At 31.3% G+C, this 19805-nt stretch overlaps 2 protein-coding genes across 2 annotated transcripts in view; one reads left to right on the top strand and one right to left on the bottom strand.

Annotated features, from left to right (window-relative positions):
- Window positions 1-284: 284 nt before the first annotated feature.
- LOC139516442 (tetratricopeptide repeat protein 7B-like) overlaps window positions 285-19805 on the bottom strand; it is a gene marked incomplete in the record, with an annotated part of 22851 nt that continues 3330 nt past the window's right edge. The window contains 19 exon segments of the mRNA XM_071306558.1: window positions 285-879; window positions 1487-1578; window positions 3453-3557; window positions 5847-5944; window positions 6490-6633; window positions 7064-7173; window positions 8405-8521; window positions 9058-9218; window positions 9864-9936; window positions 10509-10681; window positions 11812-11916; window positions 13117-13200; window positions 13640-13777; window positions 14325-14388; window positions 14886-15010; window positions 15542-15620; window positions 15915-16122; window positions 16461-16626; window positions 19709-19805. Of these exon segments, the coding sequence (XP_071162659.1) occupies window positions 747-879; window positions 1487-1578; window positions 3453-3557; window positions 5847-5944; window positions 6490-6633; window positions 7064-7173; window positions 8405-8521; window positions 9058-9218; window positions 9864-9936; window positions 10509-10681; window positions 11812-11916; window positions 13117-13200; window positions 13640-13777; window positions 14325-14388; window positions 14886-15010; window positions 15542-15620; window positions 15915-16122; window positions 16461-16626; window positions 19709-19805 (2272 nt within the window).
- LOC139516451 (ubiquitin-ribosomal protein eS31 fusion protein) overlaps window positions 6536-19805 on the top strand; it is a 40151-nt gene continuing 26881 nt past the window's right edge. The window contains exon 1 of the mRNA XM_071306587.1: window positions 6536-6540. The gene's annotated coding sequence lies outside the window, so the exon portion shown is untranslated. The remainder of the gene's footprint in view (window positions 6541-19805) is intronic.

Genomic DNA, 19805 nt, shown 5'->3' with positions numbered 1-19805 from the left:
ACATTGTTTTTTTTAACGAAAATGTTAATTATATAATTTTCAATTATTTCTTTGGACATTTTCACACACAAACAAAAAATCTTTGGTCACAGACTCACTATGAATATTCCATCCCTTTCCATGCTCACTCGTAACAAGAATCAAACCTTTTTAAGTTCATCCTGATATATGTAGGGTATATATCATTTTAAATAGATCTTACTGAAATACCTTTTGATGTACATAAGCCATGTACAGGTAAATTTCAAAAGCTTCACAGAAATGTAAAGAATGGTTAAAACTTATCTGATTTCTATTTTTATTACAATAAATAAATAAATAATGTTCTATAAAATACAATTTTATACAATGAGAGTAATCTCTCAAGTCCTTTCATGACTTTATCAATGTTATAGACATAATCAACAGCTATATAATGTTAAATGTGTAACAATGCCACTAATCTGACCATTATTAATTTCATTATTTAAATTTCCAGTGAAATGTCATCATCAAACCTGAATCTATAAGTAGTTGCTTTTCATTATTTTGTGAATTCATTTATTTTCATGGGTATCTATTTTCCTGGATTGAGAAAAAAATTGTATTTTCGTGGATATTTGGTTTGTAGTTTGGACAAAATCTGCATACAAGCTTGTAGAAAATTTGTATTCTGTTGAACATTGAATTTCGTGGTTCATCTGTATCCACAAATTCCACGAAAACTGGAGTCTGACAAATAATAATAAATCCACAGTAGCCTGCGGTTAGTGTAATAATCTTGGAATGACAGTAAATGGTACGATAGGACTGGTAGCCTCTAGTTCTAAAGCTTTCAAATGACAATCACTTGCTGGCTCTGCATGTCCTAAACTTTCTAATACAAGTCCTAAGTTAAACCTGTAACAGAAATATAAAACAATTATTACATTTGTATATGTGTGGTGATAGCCTATTAATATTTATCTAAAAGTTAAATTATTATTAAGTGTATGAATAAAATTTACTGTAGTTGAAACAAGAATATGTTCATAGTACACGGATGCCCAACTGGCACTATCATTTTCTATGTTTAGTGGACGGTGAAATTTGGGTAAAAAACTTATTTCGTATTAAAATAAGAAAGATTATATCATATCATAGGGAACATGTGTACTAAGTTTGAAGTTGATTGGACTTTATCAAAAACTGCTGTAACCAAAAACTTTAACCCGAGGTGGGACTGATCGGACCGATCAGCCGATAAACGGATGGACAGCTGTACTGACTTAGTTGGGGCATTAAAATTCTTATTATTCAGAATATAAAATTAAAAGACTTTACATTGTATGTGCTTTATCATAACAACCATGCCTACCCGAAGTATCCAATGCAGAGACCCTACTGTACTACAGATTCACCAGTCGTTGGTTCCCTTTCATTTGTTATTTATAAATATAAAATTGGTTTGGCTTAACATAATTGCTTTTTGTCAATAGGTAGTATTAAAGTTAAACCATTAATATACCATGATTCATGAGCAATGGGATCTATATTAACAGCATCTCTTAAAACTTTCTCTGCCATTCTATCATTTCCTAATGTGTGCAGTACCATACCCTGAAAAATAAATTAAAATGTTATTACAGCATTTTTATAACTGTAAATTCAGTAATTATTGCGATGGTTGTATTATTGCGAAAAATGCAACAGGGTTACAATCGCAAAAATTTAAAGTTGCATTTTGAATTAATTTTTTCTCAATATTGCAAAAAATTTAAATCACAAATTTAGTCTAAAATGACAAAATCGCAATAATAAATGCATGCATTAATTTCTGAATTTACAGTAGTCTTTTTTTGTTTCCTCCATAAAATCAAAGCTTCTTTAAAGAAATTTTAGAAGCTCCAAGCTTTCTTAATTGCTTCTTTTGATTAAATGCAGCAAATCTAAAAAAACTAGAGGCTCTAAAGAGCCTGTGTCGCTCACCTTGGTCTATGTGAATATCAAACAAAGGAAGCAGATGGATTCATGACAAAATTGTGTTTTGGTGATGGTGATGTGTTTGTAAATCTTACTTAATAATAAACAGTCTTGCTGCTTACAATTATCTCTATCTATAATGAACTTGGCCGGGTAGTTTCAGTGGAAAATGTTAATAAAAATTTACAAATTTTATGAAAATTGTTAAAATTTGACTATAAAGGACAATAACTCCTTAGGGGGTCAATTGACCATTTCGGTCAGGTTCACTTATTTGTAAATCTTACTTTGCTGAACATTATTGCTGTTTACAGTTTATCTTTATCTATAATAATATTCAAGATAATAACCAAAAACAGCAAAATTTCCTTAAATCACAATTCAGGGGCAGCAACCCAAGAACAGGTTGTCAGATTCATCTGAAAATTTCAGGGCAGATAGATCTTCATCTGATAAACAAATTTACCCCTGTCAGATTTGCTCTAAATGCTTTGGTTTTTGAGTTAGGAGCCAAAAACTGCATTTTACCCCTATGTTCTATTTTTAGCCGTGGCGGCCATCTTGGTTGGTTGACCGGGTCACGCCACACATTTTTTAAACTAGATACCCCAAAGATGATTGTTGCCAAGTTTGGATTGATTTGGCCCAAAAGTTTTAGAGGAAAAGATATTTGTAAAAGATAACTAAGATTTACGAAAAATGGTTAAAAATTGACTATAAAGGGCAATAACTCCTATAGGGGTCAACTAACCATTTTGGTCATGTTGACTTATTTGTAAATCGTACTTTGCTGAACATTATTGCTGTTTACAGTTCATCTCTATCTATAATAATATTCAAGATAATAACCAAAAACAGCAAAATTTCCTTAAAATTACAAATTCAGGGGCAGCAACCCAACAAAGGGTTGTCCAATTCGTCTGAAAATTTCAGGGCAGATAGATCTTGACCTGATCAACAATTATACCCCATGTCAGATTGCTCTAAATGCTTTGGTTTTTGAGTTATAAGCCAAAAACTGCATTTTACCCCTATGTTCTATTTTTAGCCGTGGTGGCCATCTTGGTTGGTTGACCGGGTCACGCCACACACTTTTTAAACTAGATTCCCTAATAATGATTGTGGCCAAGTTTGGTTTAATTTGACCCAGTAGTTTCAGAGGAGAAGATTTTTGTAAAAGCTAACGATGACGGACAACGACGGACAACAGACGACGGACGACGACGACGCCGGACGCCAAGTGATGGGAAAAAATTGGAAAACTGAAGTGGTCAAGCAACTTTTCATATAATACAGATTTAACTTCATTCATTTTATCATTAAAGTCCCTGTCAATTTACTGTATCATATGAACCAAATAATTTTTCTTACCAAGTGCTGCAGACTCTTCCTATGACCAGGATTTATAGATAAGGCATTCTCATAACATACTCTAGCTTACCAAGTGCTGTAGACTCTTCCTATGACCAGGATTTATAGATAAGGCATTCTCATAACATACTCTAGCTTACCAAGTGCTGCAGACTCTTCCTATGACCAGGATTTATAGATAAGGCATTCTCATAACATACTCTAGCTTCCTCATATTTCTGTTTGTGTTCATTTAGTCTTCCTTTCTACAATTAAAACAAAAATATACACGTCACCTTGGAAAACAGCTTTCATAGGTGTGTTCAAGTTGGGCCTGACAACAGTTGAGTTCAAAGCACACATGCTTCTCCCAAATCTCCTTTTAATGATTAATTCCTATGTAGCCAGTTATTCCAGAAAATGCAGTATTTAAATGAGGTCATAAAATAAGAATAAACAGCTGCGCCATGAGCGCATGATACGCCCGACGTCTTGTGTGGAAGTTTTATGCAATAATCATAAATAGTTTCTGAGGAAGTTTTAAGCAATAACCATTTATTGTTTTTGAGACACGGCGGGACATGTGAAACCCCCCCACCCTGGTTTTTTTTTACAAATATCACTAAAATAAAATTTTGAATCAAACCAAAAAGTATACAGATCTTTAAATTAGTATAACAAAGAAGTGTGTACAGTTTCAAGCAATAATCATAAATTGTTTTTGAGATAAGGCGCAACATGTAAAAAAACCCTCCCCTTTTTCACAAAATACTCAATAACTCAAAAATGAAATTTTGAATCATCACCAAAAAGTATACAGATCTTAAGATTAATATAACAAAAAAGTTTGTAAAGTTTAAAGCAATAATCATAAATCGTTTTTGAGATATGGCGCGACATGTAAAAAAAACCCTCCCCCTTTTTTACAAAATACTCAAAAACTCAAAAATCAAATTTTGAATCATCACCAAAAAGTATACAGATATTAAGATTAATATAACTAAGAAGTGTGTAAAGTTTTAAGCAATAATCAAGAAACGTTTTTGAGATACGGTGCGACATGTGAAAAAAAACACACCCCTGTTTTAGTTACAAAGTGCCGTAACTCATAAAGTTTAAATCTTATTTTCACCAAAATGTATACAGATCATTTGACCATCATAAGAAACAACTATATTAAGTTTCATGAAATTTGGATAAGTCATTCTCAAGTTACGGTGTGACATGTTTACGCCGGACAGACGGACGGACGGACGGACACCGGACATTTGTATACCATAATACGTCCCGTCAAAATTTTGACGGGCGTATAAAAATAGATTAAACTAGATGTGTCAAAGAGACACGAATGGCCCGTCTCAAAAGTTGAAAAAATCTGCATTTTCTATAATACATGTTGGTGAACTTCTATGGTCGGGTTGTTGTCTCTTTGACACATTCCCCATTTCCATTTTCAATTATATATAACAGTATGTTTTTCTTTAAAGTTTTGCAATTCTCTGCAACTGTTATTTAATTTTAATACTAATTCAATGCAAACCCCGAAATGTGTGATTGTCTTGCTTATACAAGACCTTGCGTTCTATACCATTCGAAGAGCATGCAACGTGATTGTAGTCTCACATATCATAAATCAGCTCAAAATCTGGAGGCGTATAGAAAAAAAGTCTTTATAACTGTGATTTTCAACAATTTTCAAAGTTGTAAACCCTTAATTTTGTCAAAAATTAGCGGAGTGGAACGAAACTTAAACTTGATCTGTAACTCATTATGGTTAACTCACATACCAAAAATCAGCCAAATATCTGAAGACGTTTAGAAAAAAACTCTGTATAATGGTTTGTTGCGGAATGACAGAATGATAGAATTACGGAATTTCGGAATTACAGAATTTTGTAATTAGACAAGGGTAAAACTATATGGCACCCACAACTTCGTTGCAGGGCCATAAAAAAAAGTTAGTTTATGCTGTAATGAGAAAAAAAACACTTTCTACTGTAGATTCATTTATTTTTCATGGGTACAAATTTTCATGGATTGCAGAAATCTGGCTGTGGATATGTGATTTTTTGGTTTTCAAAAAAAGTCTGCATACAACCTAATAAATATTTGTATTTCATTTAACATTTCAATTGGTGGTTCACCTGTGTACCCACGAAACCATGAAAATTGGTATCTAACGTATAATAATGAATTCAGAATGAATCATAACCAACAGTAGCAAATTTTATATGCATACAGAAGTACCTTTTTTTTAGTCATTTATAGTTGTTTACATGTACATCATTTAAACTGGTCAATAGTTGTCACATTGGAAATCATACCACATCTTCTTATTGTTATATTTATCAAAATTGTTCTGGTGAAATAGTTTTGTTCCAACAAATTTACAAGTTATCACTTGCAATGAGTTTGAATGTAAAAAGAATAATTTATTCAACTGAATATTTCTTTAAATATTATAAATGCTACATGATATGACAAAAGGAAGATAGATAACTGACGTTTCTGTTTTTGACAGTTTGTTTACAGCATTTACCTAAGTAATTACTTACTATATATGCTACATGATATGACAAAGGGAAGATAACTGAAGTTTCTGTTACACACCCCTCAGCTTCTGACAGTTTGTTTACAGATAAATATAGTTCAGCTGAAATATACAATAAACTTCCTTAAATAATAAATTTGTATGTAGTTATTTGAGCATTTCCAATCCTTTTAAAAAAAACTCAAATACCAAATGTTTTCTGTATTGTTTTTTTGAAAACTATATTTTAGAATATTCTCTGAAGTCATTCTTTTGTGACTTGTCACTTTAACGATATTCCATGAACATAGATGTAGGCATAAAAAGTCATTCACACTTTTACAAATCTAAATGAAACCATATTTGTAACAACATTTGTTATGAACTAAGTCTCGGCTGGAAATTGATAAACAACCTACATATATAAACTTGAATGAACCCCATATTTGTTTGATGCAGGTAAGTTAATTGTGACCTAGGTCTAGGGTCAGATGTTCCTGTTATATGAAATTGAGAATGGAAATGGGGAACATGTCAAAGAGACAATAACCTGACCAAAGGGCAAAAAACAGCACAAGGCCACCAAGCATCCTGAGGCGTATTTGTGCAATAGGTACAAATTTAAATAAAACACCATTGTTTTAAAAGTAACTTAAATATATACCAACCTAAATGAAGCCATATTTGTGCCTGTATTTGCAATGTTTGTTGTGAACCTGGTCTGGGTTGGAAGTTACTGTTATATGAGGAAGCTACCTCAGATAGTGTTCTTTCCATACGAGAGGCAGCTACTGACTCTGCTTTCATAGAACCTTAGAAAAAGAAATATTACATAAAATTAATTATTTTAAAGCTACTTGTATTTCAACCATACATTTTTATGTTCAATTTACCAACAATTTTTTTATTTTTCTTATCAAAATTCTCATATGAATGAATCATACATGCTTTTGTTCATACTCATAATTATACCACCAAAATATGCAATCTCTTTTGAAAACATAAAAATTCATTCTAACTTAATTTTGACATGAACCTTTAATAACAAAAATATGATAAATGTAATGCGGTTCACAGTATTCATGGGAGAAGAAATTAATTGTATAAATGGTAAAAGGAGAAATTATGTTTTGCAACATAATAAAATTACATATCTCTTATTTTTCTATTTTGAATAACAAGGATATAAAGAATAAAAAAAAAATCTTCAGTAACAATTCTTTCAGATATCTCAATCCTAACCTGTATCTCTGTCATTCAATTCTGTTAGCTGTAACTGTGCAAAACTCTTCTTATCAAAAACTGATCTGTCTGTAGCTGTCAAGTTACGACTCCGAGATTCTGTTGTAGAACTGCAATGGAAAAAAAGAACTCCAACTTAAGTTATTTTATACTTAGAAACATAAATATAAACAAACACAACTTAAAAAGTGTTTCCTTTAAAGTAGTTTCATTTTCTTGATTATCAATTTTTTTTTTATTGAAGAAAACTTCAGATATTAGAATTCGTGGTTTTGCCAATCACTGCATACATAGCATACAAACATTTTTTATTCAGTGAACATTTGAATTTGTGGTTTAATTGTACCCACCAAACCTGGTATCCAACGAATAATAATGAATCCACAGTACCTGTTCTTGTAAAGAATATCCTAAAAGTTGAACATCACCACAATACAATAATTTAATTTTGGATGTAACGCATCTTCTGATTGGCTGACGTTATTTTGTTATCAGCCCATAGACATAATTTAGTCAAGTGACCGTGATGTCATCAACGTTTTTTAATGGTTTTCTACGGTTTAAAATGGAATTTAGAATTTAATTATAAGAAATGACTGCAATATTTTTTCTGTCTATTTAAAATAACATAAAAAATGTGGTGCACACGCATTATTCAGTGTGCACCAAATTTTTTTATGTTATTTCTTCATAGACAGAAAAAATATTACAGTCATTCCTTAAATAAAATTATAATACAACTGAAACACTTCATGTTATCTTTATTTCCTAAACATGATAACAAAGTGAAGTCTCATAAAATGTCAATTTTATCTCACACTATAAAATTCTAGCATTACTCTCAAGCCTGTCTCAAACAAGAATGTGTCCATAGTACACGAATGCCCCACTCGCACTATCATTTTCTATGTTCAGTGGACCGTGAAATTGGGGTCAAAACTTTAATTTGGAATTAAAATTAGAAAGATCATATCATAGGGAACATGTGTACTAAGTTTCAAGTTGATGTAACTTTAACTTCATCAAAAACTACCTTGACCAAAAACTTTAACCTGAACTTCGCAATATCATTTTCTATGTTCAGTGGACCATGAAATTGGGGTCAAAACTATAATTTGGCATTAAAATTAGAAAGATCATATCATGGGGAACAAGTGTACTAAGTTTCAAGTTGATTGGACTTCAACTTCTTCAAAAAGTACCTTGACCAAAAACTTTAACCTGAAGCGGACGGACGAACGGAGGCACAGACCAGAAAACATTATAATGCCCCTCTACTATCGTAGGTGGGGCATAAAAATAAAGTAACATCTGTAACTATCTCTGATCAAATTGACTTACTCAGTGGTATCTGTCTCATACAAATCTTTCCATAATTTTAACATGTGTTTACATGTATCTAATGCCTGATTAGGTCCATGCACTATTTCTTCCAATTTGGACTTGGTTAACATTAAACTGAAAATATGGCATAGTTATTACTATAAAGTCATTTTCCAAGTTTCAAAAGAAGGAAAAATACATTTCAAAATAACTATGTTCATATTAAACAAATTAATACACAACTTTACAACCATAAGTACAATTTTCAAAAGGCTATTTCGGAGATGAAAGAAAACATGTCAGCCTGAAAGCCACTTTTTTCACACTCATCATTGGTGCAAAGATAAATTCAAAGCAATTTGTTTTTGCCTTTAAAATATATTTGAAACATTATCATAACTTATTGTTCACTCTATTATGCATTTTGTAGTTCCTTCATTTTATTGTCAATTTAGGATCTAAAACCTTTCCACAGATTCGGTTGGTGTTTCCCTGGCCATTTAAATTTATGCAAAGGGAATTGTTCTCCTGTTTATTTTAGTTTTCAAAAGTAGTTTGGTGTTGGTGTCTTAAGTTGTCTATTGCCTGTTGTACTGACAGTATTTTTGTTGAATCCTGATTTCTATTTTTTTCATAAATAAAAGTCTAAGAACCTGCATCTGCAAACTTACCTGAGATTATTAGGATATTCATCCAATGCAGCCCTCATCAGACAGATAGCTTCCTCATACTGTTTCTGTGCACTCAGTAACAATACCATCAGATGTAAGGAATGAATGTGGTCACTGTGATATCTCAATGCCAGACGTACATACTTCATAGCATCATTTATCTAAATTTTTATAGTTCATTCAACTTATACAAGATGTAAACTAATATTAAATTATTCTACTAAACAACATTTTTTTATACTAAAATCCCTTCTTAAATATAAGTGAGTTCTAAAACTTACAACGAAAAAATGTCTCCAAAGATTAGTCACTGAGTTTGAAGAAAATTGTATAAACAAAGGGATCAACAACTTAATGAAGTGTCCAAAGTAAGAAACCTTGTCAAAGGCTGTCTGTTGTATCTAGTGGGTTTTTTTGGGTTTTTTTTTTCTTGGTGGTGGTTGCATATCTTTGGAATTTCCTGTTTAAATTGTTTAACAAGTTGTCTCAGATGCACCAAAATCTTTCAGTATAATTTACCTTCAATTGTAATCCTAAGATTTTTTATGGAAAGAGTTGCAGGTAATTTAGAGCTCTACATAATGATAAGGCACTTGTCAATTGTTGAAAAGTACAGGCTAATATTCTATTGTCTTATTTGTATACAAATCATTATATATAACAATGAAACCTTGACTTTCATTTCAAATCTTAATCTATGCAACTCATTATTTTAAGCTGCTAAAGTGATTCTTTTTTAGGCAGAATAGGGGAAATGTAACATTTGGTTTATAAATACAGCAAAATAACACCTTTATATTTCATACCTGTCTATGTATAGCCAGCTGTAACGCCAGATGAAACAATGCTAAATAATCATTGGGATCTAGTGTATGTGCTCTGTAAAAAAAAACAAGTATATACTGAAAATACAGAAATTATTGTTTACATTTATGATTGTGATTTATAAAGGATGGACAAACTATGAGATTAATTATTGAAAATTCAGGAAATTCATGAAATTTCATGAAATTCTACATACAGATGCATCTATCAAATCTATCAAATATCAGAATTTGAATTCTAATTATTGCAATACTAACCCAGTTGCACTTAGCATTAACAAAAACCTGGCAATAATTTCTGAATTTTCAGTAGTCTAAATAACAAATAATTCCAAAGGCAATTAAATCCAGCTCTGAATTTGGATTGTGTTAAATATTTGACACAGCATATGTTTCTGACACTAAATGAATGTGGTCAAAGAACTGAAAAATTTGAAATTGGACTTTAACCTATTATGGTCCAATATCCAAAAAAAAATTTAATTGCTAACATTCACAAGAGGTACTTGGGAACAGAACGACATTAGGGTCTGAATCATAAAAAAATAAACAACAATCTGCTGGTCATTGGTAATAACCTTTTATAACCTATTGAAGTTTTCTTAAACGTTATAACACTGAATTTACCTCACAAATGCCTCTAGCGCTTTCTTTTGAAGTGTCTGTCTCTCTGCCTGCAGTTTCATTTCTAAAGCCTTTAAACTGTATCCCACACCTAAAGCGACATACATTCTAGCTGTGAGGGAATGATCTGTGTTTTCTTCTACAGCTTTTTCCATCAATTCTATACCTGTATCATACTACAACAGATAATGTTTTACAGTTAGAATAAAACACTCCTTTGCTCTTAATATATTCTGACTGTCAGAAATTGAAGAGTATTTAGGAGATAACTGTATTGTATTTTAAGCTCTGACGGCATCAATTTGTGATTTGATGGTCGCAAATACCCGTTTACTGTCTCCACTAACGCGTCGCCAGTAAACTTAATTTGCGACCATCAAATCCCCAATTGATGCCGTCGGAGCTTAACATACAATATTGTTATCTCCATTCTAATGAAACTGACAGAAAACAACGTTTAAACATGTATTTAAAATCTGTCATATGCCGTCTGCGCTTGCGCGTACGTCCCATAGCATCAATTGTCAATTGATGCCATGAAAGAAAGCGACGTTATCCAATCAAAATGAACGTTACAAATGCTGTTGCATTGGAATTTATATTCACAGATTTTACATTATACATGTATTAGCAATTTCAGTGATCAATGTCATGATCCAGCAAACTTTGGCAACAAACTGGAAATTAAATGAGCTAGTGATCAACAATCACTGAATGTGTAAATTCAGTATAGTAAGCATTCAAATAACGACTGTAAAGTTATCATGTCATTTGTCAACTAGTAAAAATATCATCCAAATGCTAGAGTAAGCTTGTTGTTAAAATAAAGGAGATGTAGGGTAATAGACCACTTTCAAGTTTGTCCGTCACTGGATAAAACTCGTAAATTATATGGGCCTTTATGACGTCACTTATCAGATATAGGGGATCACCTGTACACTGCACTATTAGCATTCATCAAGTGTCTGAGTGATTTTCATTGTGCAGGATAAACTAGTAATAATATTTATTCTGTAGGTACTTAATCACTTTTCCCTAATGACAGCAGTGTTGAAATTTAATTATGAGAATTCAATTTGCAGAATAATTCGTGCCATATAGATTTGTAGTTTGCTCAACATTGGAAAGAAGTGACGACGCCCCTAAACCCATGAATGATGTTCACTAAAACCAAAGAATATGCATCGAACTCAAAAGTTGTCTATTAATTTATTCTGATCATCCAATTACAATGATATAGGTTCTATTTAATCAGTTTGAGGAAGCATATCAAACTTCTTAGTATAAGACAAACTAGTCAAATTACCTGATATAAATATTCATAACAAAGTTTGGCAACTTGTAGAAGGACCACACAATTATTTGGCTGTAATCTCAGACATTCTTTTAACACCAGTAATGCTCTGTTGTACTGCAAATAAATAAATAAAAATAAAATAATATTATTACATGACTTTCTTAACAGATTTACTTGTCACTTTAGAAATTGTTGCAGTAAATACTGTATTTTATCAATGTAATGTGTGCATATCTTTTGAACAATCAGTTTTTTTGGGGGGTTTGGAGCTGGCATGTCAGTAACTGCTAGTAGTCCCTTGTTAATTGTGTATCATTGTCATTTTGCTTAATTTCTTTTGTAACATGTACCTATTCTGATATTGGACTCAGACATCTTTAAAACTGAGTTTTACTGTGCACAATGCTGTGCATTTGTTTATTCTACATTGGCTAGATGTATAGGGGGAGGGTTGAGATCTCACAATACATGTTTAATCAAGCCGCATTTTTGCGCCTGTCCCAAGTAAGGATCCTCTGGCCTTTGTTAGTCTTGGTTTTAATTTTGTATGTTTTTTAATTTTAGTTCATTTGGAGTTTGGTATGACGTTTATTTTCATTGTACTAGTACACATTTTGTTTAGGGGCCAGCTGAAGCTCACCTCTGGTGTGCGATTTTCTTGCTGTGTCCCATTTGTGGCCATGTGCAGTTTTCTGGTCATTAGTCAAGTTTTTGTCACATTCCCCATTTCCGTTCTCAATTTTATATCACATTAAAAGCAAATACTTAAGGATACAAGGAGGTGAAAAGGGAACAATTCCTTTTCACATAATTTATTTTATTAACCGAGAATTTAACTGAATATCTCAATCCTTTTCCAGATAACTGCCCTGGAACCAACAATCTTTTTAAAAAAATGGAATATGCACCAAAATTAGCAGTCCACTGTGAGATTGATATGTTTATATACAAACGACCTAATCAATTACAAAACAACCTTTGATCAAAGGAAAATTACTTTTTTAATCGATATAATTTTGCCAGTATATATTGTGATGATTTTTTAACTAATATTTTAAACACTGTTTTGATGTTTTTATTGAACATGTACCAAAACATAACTTAATTAAAATGATAATCTGAAACTAAATCCTAAAAATATTTCATTTCAATGAATCATGAATCCTAATATATAATGAGATCTACAGTTGATTTCTTGACTTATTGACTTTGGCTTGTTGCTATCTCATGCTTTTTTAAAAATTCTGAATAGCAAGTGTTTCTTGGAACACATGCTACAAATGTGGTCAAAATACAGAATTAACAATGTATTACCTTTCTGGCACAAAGCAAGGAATTTGCAAACTGATGCCATATATGGAATTCTTCAAATGAAAATCTCATAGCTCTCTCAAATGACTGAAATATTAAACAATAAGAAAACTATCTGAATGTTTAAAAAATACAGATTAAATACAAAATACGATTATCTTGTGCACATTTTTTAAACATGTATATACATTGTAGTAGAATAGTCTTTGATTTGATGGTTTTCCTTCTGTTGATACCATATAAGGCTTCATAATTTTACATTGGAAAAGTCACAAAAAGACAATTTGCAAAAGCTTAAATGATGAGTAATGATAGATTTTGTGATAGTCTTGTGGAAATGCCCACTAAACTTCAAATGGAAGACTAGCAATCTTTTCAAAACTTCTAACCAATAAGATAATTTTTCAAACTCGTTTTAAGGTGACATAAAAATTAAATAGGTTGTTATTCTAATCTACCACTTCTGCCATATAAAAAACATGTGTCATATACTTATATCAACCAACATTTTTAAATTCTTACTTACATCAGAAAGTTTGTTAAATTGTGCTCTCTTTACTAAAGCTATTGCCAGAAGATCATACACCGCCGTGGCATTCTGTAAGCTGTGAAGTCTGGCATCATGGTATTCTTCTGTTCTGTTTAAAACTGCCTCTCTTGTGGCCTGTTATAATTTATATTGTAAATGTATAAAAAAAAAAATAATCAAATTCTAAAGGCTGTTCCAGAAAATACAATGTCAAGGAAAGAACTTTTTTTCAACGCTTATATCAAAATAAAATCAATTAGAAGGCTCCCTTTGAATTTTATTTTTTCAAATACAACCACTCGCATAAAATTTGTAAAACATTGCCTTACCTGGGGAGACATAGTATTTTCTGGCCTAATCATGTAATGATATTAGTGTCATTAATTCAAAGCATTGGCAGCAGGAGGAAGTTATTCAACAGATCTAAAAAGCACAATTACATGTCCAACAAATTCCTGTCAAGCAACTGACCAAATATGAAGATATTCTGATCGGTGGTTCCAGAGAAAAGTGTGACGGAAATATTTGTTGGACAAAAGGTAATAGCAATATACAGTGGGCATAAATTTTTAATAACTGTTTCTCATTTTAATCATCTCTCTTATTTTGAATTCAACATAAATCTAAAACGTAAAATGGTACAATCAATAGTGCCTATTTGTCTAACATTATCGGTACTTACTATAGCTTCTGCTATCAATAGTAATAGCAAAGATTCTTCATTCTCATTTTCTGGCACAAATAATCTGAAATCATCAAAATCACATTTATGTCCTCACAATAATTACTCCTTGTAAAAGTATTTTGATATACACTTTATATAATATGAATTAGATATAAATTTATCATTAAATAAGATTCTGTGACACTTCACCAAAGATCTAATTCTTTGCTACCCTTGACATATTAACAGCAATAAAAAAAAAATACTCACACACATCAAGACTTTCAAACTGTTTTGTCAAAATGTTTTGTGCACCATCAATTTTTAAACATAAATACATGTGCCCTCATGAAAGAGTGGAGAAATAGCAATATGGTGTATAATGGCTTAAAGTAGAGTTCTTTAACAGTTTAACCAGCTTTCCCCTCACCTTCTTTTCATTAAAAAAAATAAAACGATTTTCTAAAATTTCAGCTGTTATCAATATAAGGTCACACCTGAGAGGTGATCACTACATCAGCTTACATTCCTTGGGTTTTTAAACATAAAAGAAGTCCATGATAGGGATTCAATATTTACTTTTCTCCTGAGTATTTTCTGTATTTCTGATGTTTTGTCTTTGCAATTTCCTCAATGCCCATTGGAACATACTTCTTCTCATTAATTCCTCTTAGTAAAACCTCTGCCAGTTGTCTTGCCAAAGTCTGGAAGTTACAAAATTGTACATCACTATGATGAAACTACTTAAAAAAATTTATTTAGAGAAAAAAACTAATGAAATATAACAAACTGGTCTTCACCATGTAAGTTATTTGATAAAACATTTAAACATCCGGAGTTCGTTTCACAAAAAAACTTATGACTAAGATTGATCTTCAGTGTTTTTGTGAAACCGACACCTGACCCAAAAAGACCATCTCTATTATTAGGCTAATTCAATTGTATAGTTTAAACAGCACTTTTGTAGTAATTCAACCAAATGGTTTAAAGTTGTAGAGTTTTTCTTGGATTGTAGGATACACATTTTGTATGTATTTACTGATATACTTAATATGATCGATTTTGTAATTTTCCATGGTATTATATGTAGATATTATCAGTGTTGAAGACCGTACCTTGACCTATAATTGTTTACTTTTATAAATTGTGACTTGGATGGAGAGTTGTCTCATTGGCACTCATACCACATCTTCCTATATCTATGAAAACCTGCCCTTAAAAAAAAGATTACTTACCAATCTTAGTCCCTGAGTAAATCTGGATTCAATTGTCCTTAACAGATCTCTCAATCTGGCAACACCTTTACTAATATCCCTAAAAATAAACCAGAAACTTTAATGCTATTTTATAAGCAATGGTCAGTGATTGTATTTCTTTAAAATGACACTTTATAAAAAAAAACACTACATTGCGGGAAAGTTTGACTAAAATGCAAAAAAAAAAATTACACTCCATAGACTAATGGCCCTAGGCCTGATTTCCTGGAGTAATAGCCTTATTTATTCATTATTCACATGCAAGTATCAGGATACCACCACATGCTTAGTTAATAACATACCCTCTCTTCATATGTAATAATGGCGACCACATGCTTAGTTAATAACATACCCTCTCTTCATATGTAATAATGGCGATTGTTGAATAGCTGTTTCCAGTATAACTCCTAACTCTATGTCAGTAGCAGAATTATCCACATCTTGTAAATATGACAGGGCTAAGTCACCAGCTTTCTCAAAACATTCTATTATTCTGTCTTCCAGATCAACCTGTTTAAATTTGCTTGTTGTACTTGGACCAATCTTTTCTAAGCATAAACCTGAAGTTTAAATTGGATTTTTTTATTCCAATAGAACATGGTTTTCAATTCTTAGATATTCAAAATAAGTCAATTTTTTTTATGGTTGATGTAAAGCTGTAGCACATTTGTCAATCCAGACTCTGATCATTCTGATCCTGTGATGACCCAAATTGTTAAAAAATCTGTTATTTGGCAAAAGTGTAATGGGGACGGCAATAATGACATAAGACAACAGAAGTTATCACTTTGAGTCTGCCCAGCTTGACACAATTACTGAAAAATTTTAGTTGATACATCAATATAACATGTAATACAAAACAGTGAGAATACATAATAACCTATTAAAAGAGACTTACCTTTTATAGCATGTGATCCTGCCAGAATACATAATAATCTACTAGAGGTTACTTGTGATTCCTTTATTTCATCTAATTTAACTCTGTTGTAGACATCTATGGCTGACTGATACATTCCTTTACAGTAATGGATCTTAGCTTGAAGTAAACTGGCCTCCACATAATGCTGTAATAAATCCAACCTTCATTAAGAGGAACAATCAATTGTTAAGCAATTATATTTATTTTTCTGTGCTATTTTTATTTAAGAGGCATTATATAATCCCTAAAAACCATATTCACAACCTAAAAATAATCTGAACATACATTTTTTGTTTGTTTAATGTAGAAATTCTATTTGACAATATTATGATATGGATGCTTAGTCAAGTCTTTACCAAAAGTTGTGATAATAATAAAACAAACACAGATAAAAAAATAATGCCAGAATATTCAGGCTATAATCAACTCTTTATTTTAGTAGGCTGATGCAAGCATAAGATTTTTATTGTTTCTAAGAAAGTTAGAGGCAAATCATGTTTAAAAGAATAAATTAAAGTAATGTGTAAACACACAAGTTATAAACTAGGAACATCAAGTAGTTTGTGCATTTTTCTGAAATTCTGAGTGGTGTGTAAACAAATTTTAAACAAGAATGTGTCCCCAGTACACGAATGCCCCACTCCCACTATCATTTTCTATGTTCAGTGGACCGTGAAATTGGGGTAAACCCTCTAATTTGGCATTAAAATTAAAAAGATCATATCATAGGGAACATGTATACTAATGGACTTCAACTTCATCAAAAACTACCTTGACCAAAAACTTTAACCTGAAGCGGGACAGACGGACGCACAGACCAGAAAACATAATGCCCCTCTACTATAGTAGGTGGGGCATAAAAATATATACTTTACTGAGGGTTGGCATTTGTTAGCAGTCACTGTTCAAAAGATAAAGACTTGTTTATATTGGTGCAAGAGTAACTTTCATTTGTTCAAAATCAAACAAGTCCTCCAAATTAATGAGCTAATTGCCTCCCTTAAATAGATTCATTATTTCACTTTTACATATAGTTTATATAAATTTGATTGCAAAAAATCAATAAGATTAATTTGATTTTAAAATTTATAATCTGTTAATAAGACATTTGTTTTTTATAAAATAAATTCATTTGTTTTTCAATGTTAAAAATATTTGTTAAGTTGTTGTCTTTATGTTGGAATCTCCAGCAGCACTGCTTTCCCTTATTTTAAAGGCAAACATTTATATTAACTCAGAATCATTGTGTATATCACAATGTCAGAATTCAAATGAAACAGAGAGTTTATGTCTTGATTTATTTGTTTGTCTTGATTCCAGAAAGAAATGTGCATGTATGCTTTAAAACACACACATAACCACAGTGATATGCTAAACACCAAAACCACAACTATCTTCCAGATTATAAATCCAGAACCTTAAAATTTATGTTAAATGCTTAAGAGAAAAGTTATGAATGAAAACTACAAAAGACTACAAATTTCATTATCTCCCCAGAGTTATCTTACATTATTCACAGAAAGAGTCAAGGACAGAATTTCAATTTGGAATAAACGTGACTTTAAAACAATTTTCTACTGAAAATACATTTTTTAAAATAATTTTTGACTGAAAATACATTATTTTTTTTAAATTTTACTGAAAAAACATTTTTTTAACAATTTTCTACTGAAAATATATTTAACTTTAATCATTTATATGGATTTAGTTTGCCAATTCTACTTTAAAAAGTTTATTGGATATTGTGCATTTTTTTGTTGAAATAGATAAAATGCTATCAAATTATTTTAAAGCAAAAGAAGCTATTGTTATTGTGATCATGAACTGTGTCCTTCCACAAAGGAATAAATAAACATACTTACATAACCCTGTCAGCCAAAAAACAACTCTTTTAGAGTATTACAAAAATTAACCTTAAACAAAATATTTCCACAAAAAGGTCCGAGACCACAATTATTTCATAGTGCATTTCTTTTAGAAAATAAATGAAAATTAAAAAAATCCCACCTGCGCTTTCTCAATGAAATTTTTACAGTGTGTTGTACTACTTTTGGGACAAATCATATCAAAATTATAGTAAACTTCAGTGGCTCTAACTCAAAATATGGACAAATTTTAAATTTAGGGCGTCTTAAAATCTTTTGACAGCTTCCGAAGTGCTAATTTTAACCTTTTTCAGCTGGACCAAATCACTACTTTCCTTTAAAATTCTGGACCCAAATTTTTTTACAGTGTAATTTCAAGCCCCCCCCCCCCCCCCCCCCCCCCCCCCCCGCTACTTGCAATTTGAGGCATTAAACATGGAGAAATAAATTTGGAAGGGTATGAAAATTAATGGCAAGTAACCCACTGTCAACACTAGGGACTATATTCGTGGACAACGAAAATCAAGGACGCAATTGTGGTCTCGTACCAACAGTAACATCCCTTTAATCTAATTATCTTCCTTAAATTATCAAATAATAATATACATAAAACTAAAAGTATAAAACCCCATAAAAATAAGCTCAGCTCCAATACTAAAGAATTAAAATAACTAAAAAACAAATCTTCTTAAGTAAAATTCATTTGTAGACTTTGCATACAGATAACAGTACCGTCAAAAAATCAAGTATCGACTCTATCCTTTAATATTACCTACATGAGTACATGTACGGTATGCCTGGGTAGAATATTCAAAATGTACCAACATCTTAATTTTTTCCACGGTTTCTACAAACTTTGTTGTACATTTTTTTTTATTATTTTTTTAAATACTGAAACATTATGTTTTTTTTTCATCCTTAGGCTGAGATGGTTTTAGCAACATGGCACATTTTTGTTTTGGTAATTTCTAGCTTTCAATGCTCTTTATCTTTGTAATTAAATTGAACTTCAAACTTTTGTCAAGCTATTAAAGGCTTCTCTAATTTAGAAGTTTAGTATTTTTAATAACTTCTGACATACATAATCAGACACAGATTGTCTTTCTCTCACAGACATGAGAAAGTTACAATCATACGTTATTTATATCTCTAAGTTCAAAAACAAGAATTTTCCCTAAAATAAAAAGAGTCACTTTCCTATAATTCATCAGTATACATCTGAACATTGAATAAAAGAAACAATAGTTTCATTGAAGACCTGTTGGTGACCTTCTGCTGTTGTCTGCTCTATGGTCGGGTTGTTGTCTCTTTGGCACATTCCCTATTTCCATTCTCAATTTTAATACTTCTGTGTTACAATACCTTATTATCCTGTTGTGTAACAAACTGTAAATATGTCTCTCCTTCTCCTAATTGTGTTTTGGCTTTTGTTATATTACATTCTATTGGTTCATTTTCC

This window comes from Mytilus edulis, chromosome 3 (assembly GCF_963676685.1).
Source record: "Mytilus edulis chromosome 3, xbMytEdul2.2, whole genome shotgun sequence".
NCBI classification, from domain to species: Eukaryota; Metazoa; Mollusca; class Bivalvia; order Mytilida; family Mytilidae; genus Mytilus; species Mytilus edulis.
Note: the sequence above shows the minus strand (reverse complement) of the source record. Positions and strands in the feature narration are given on the sequence as shown.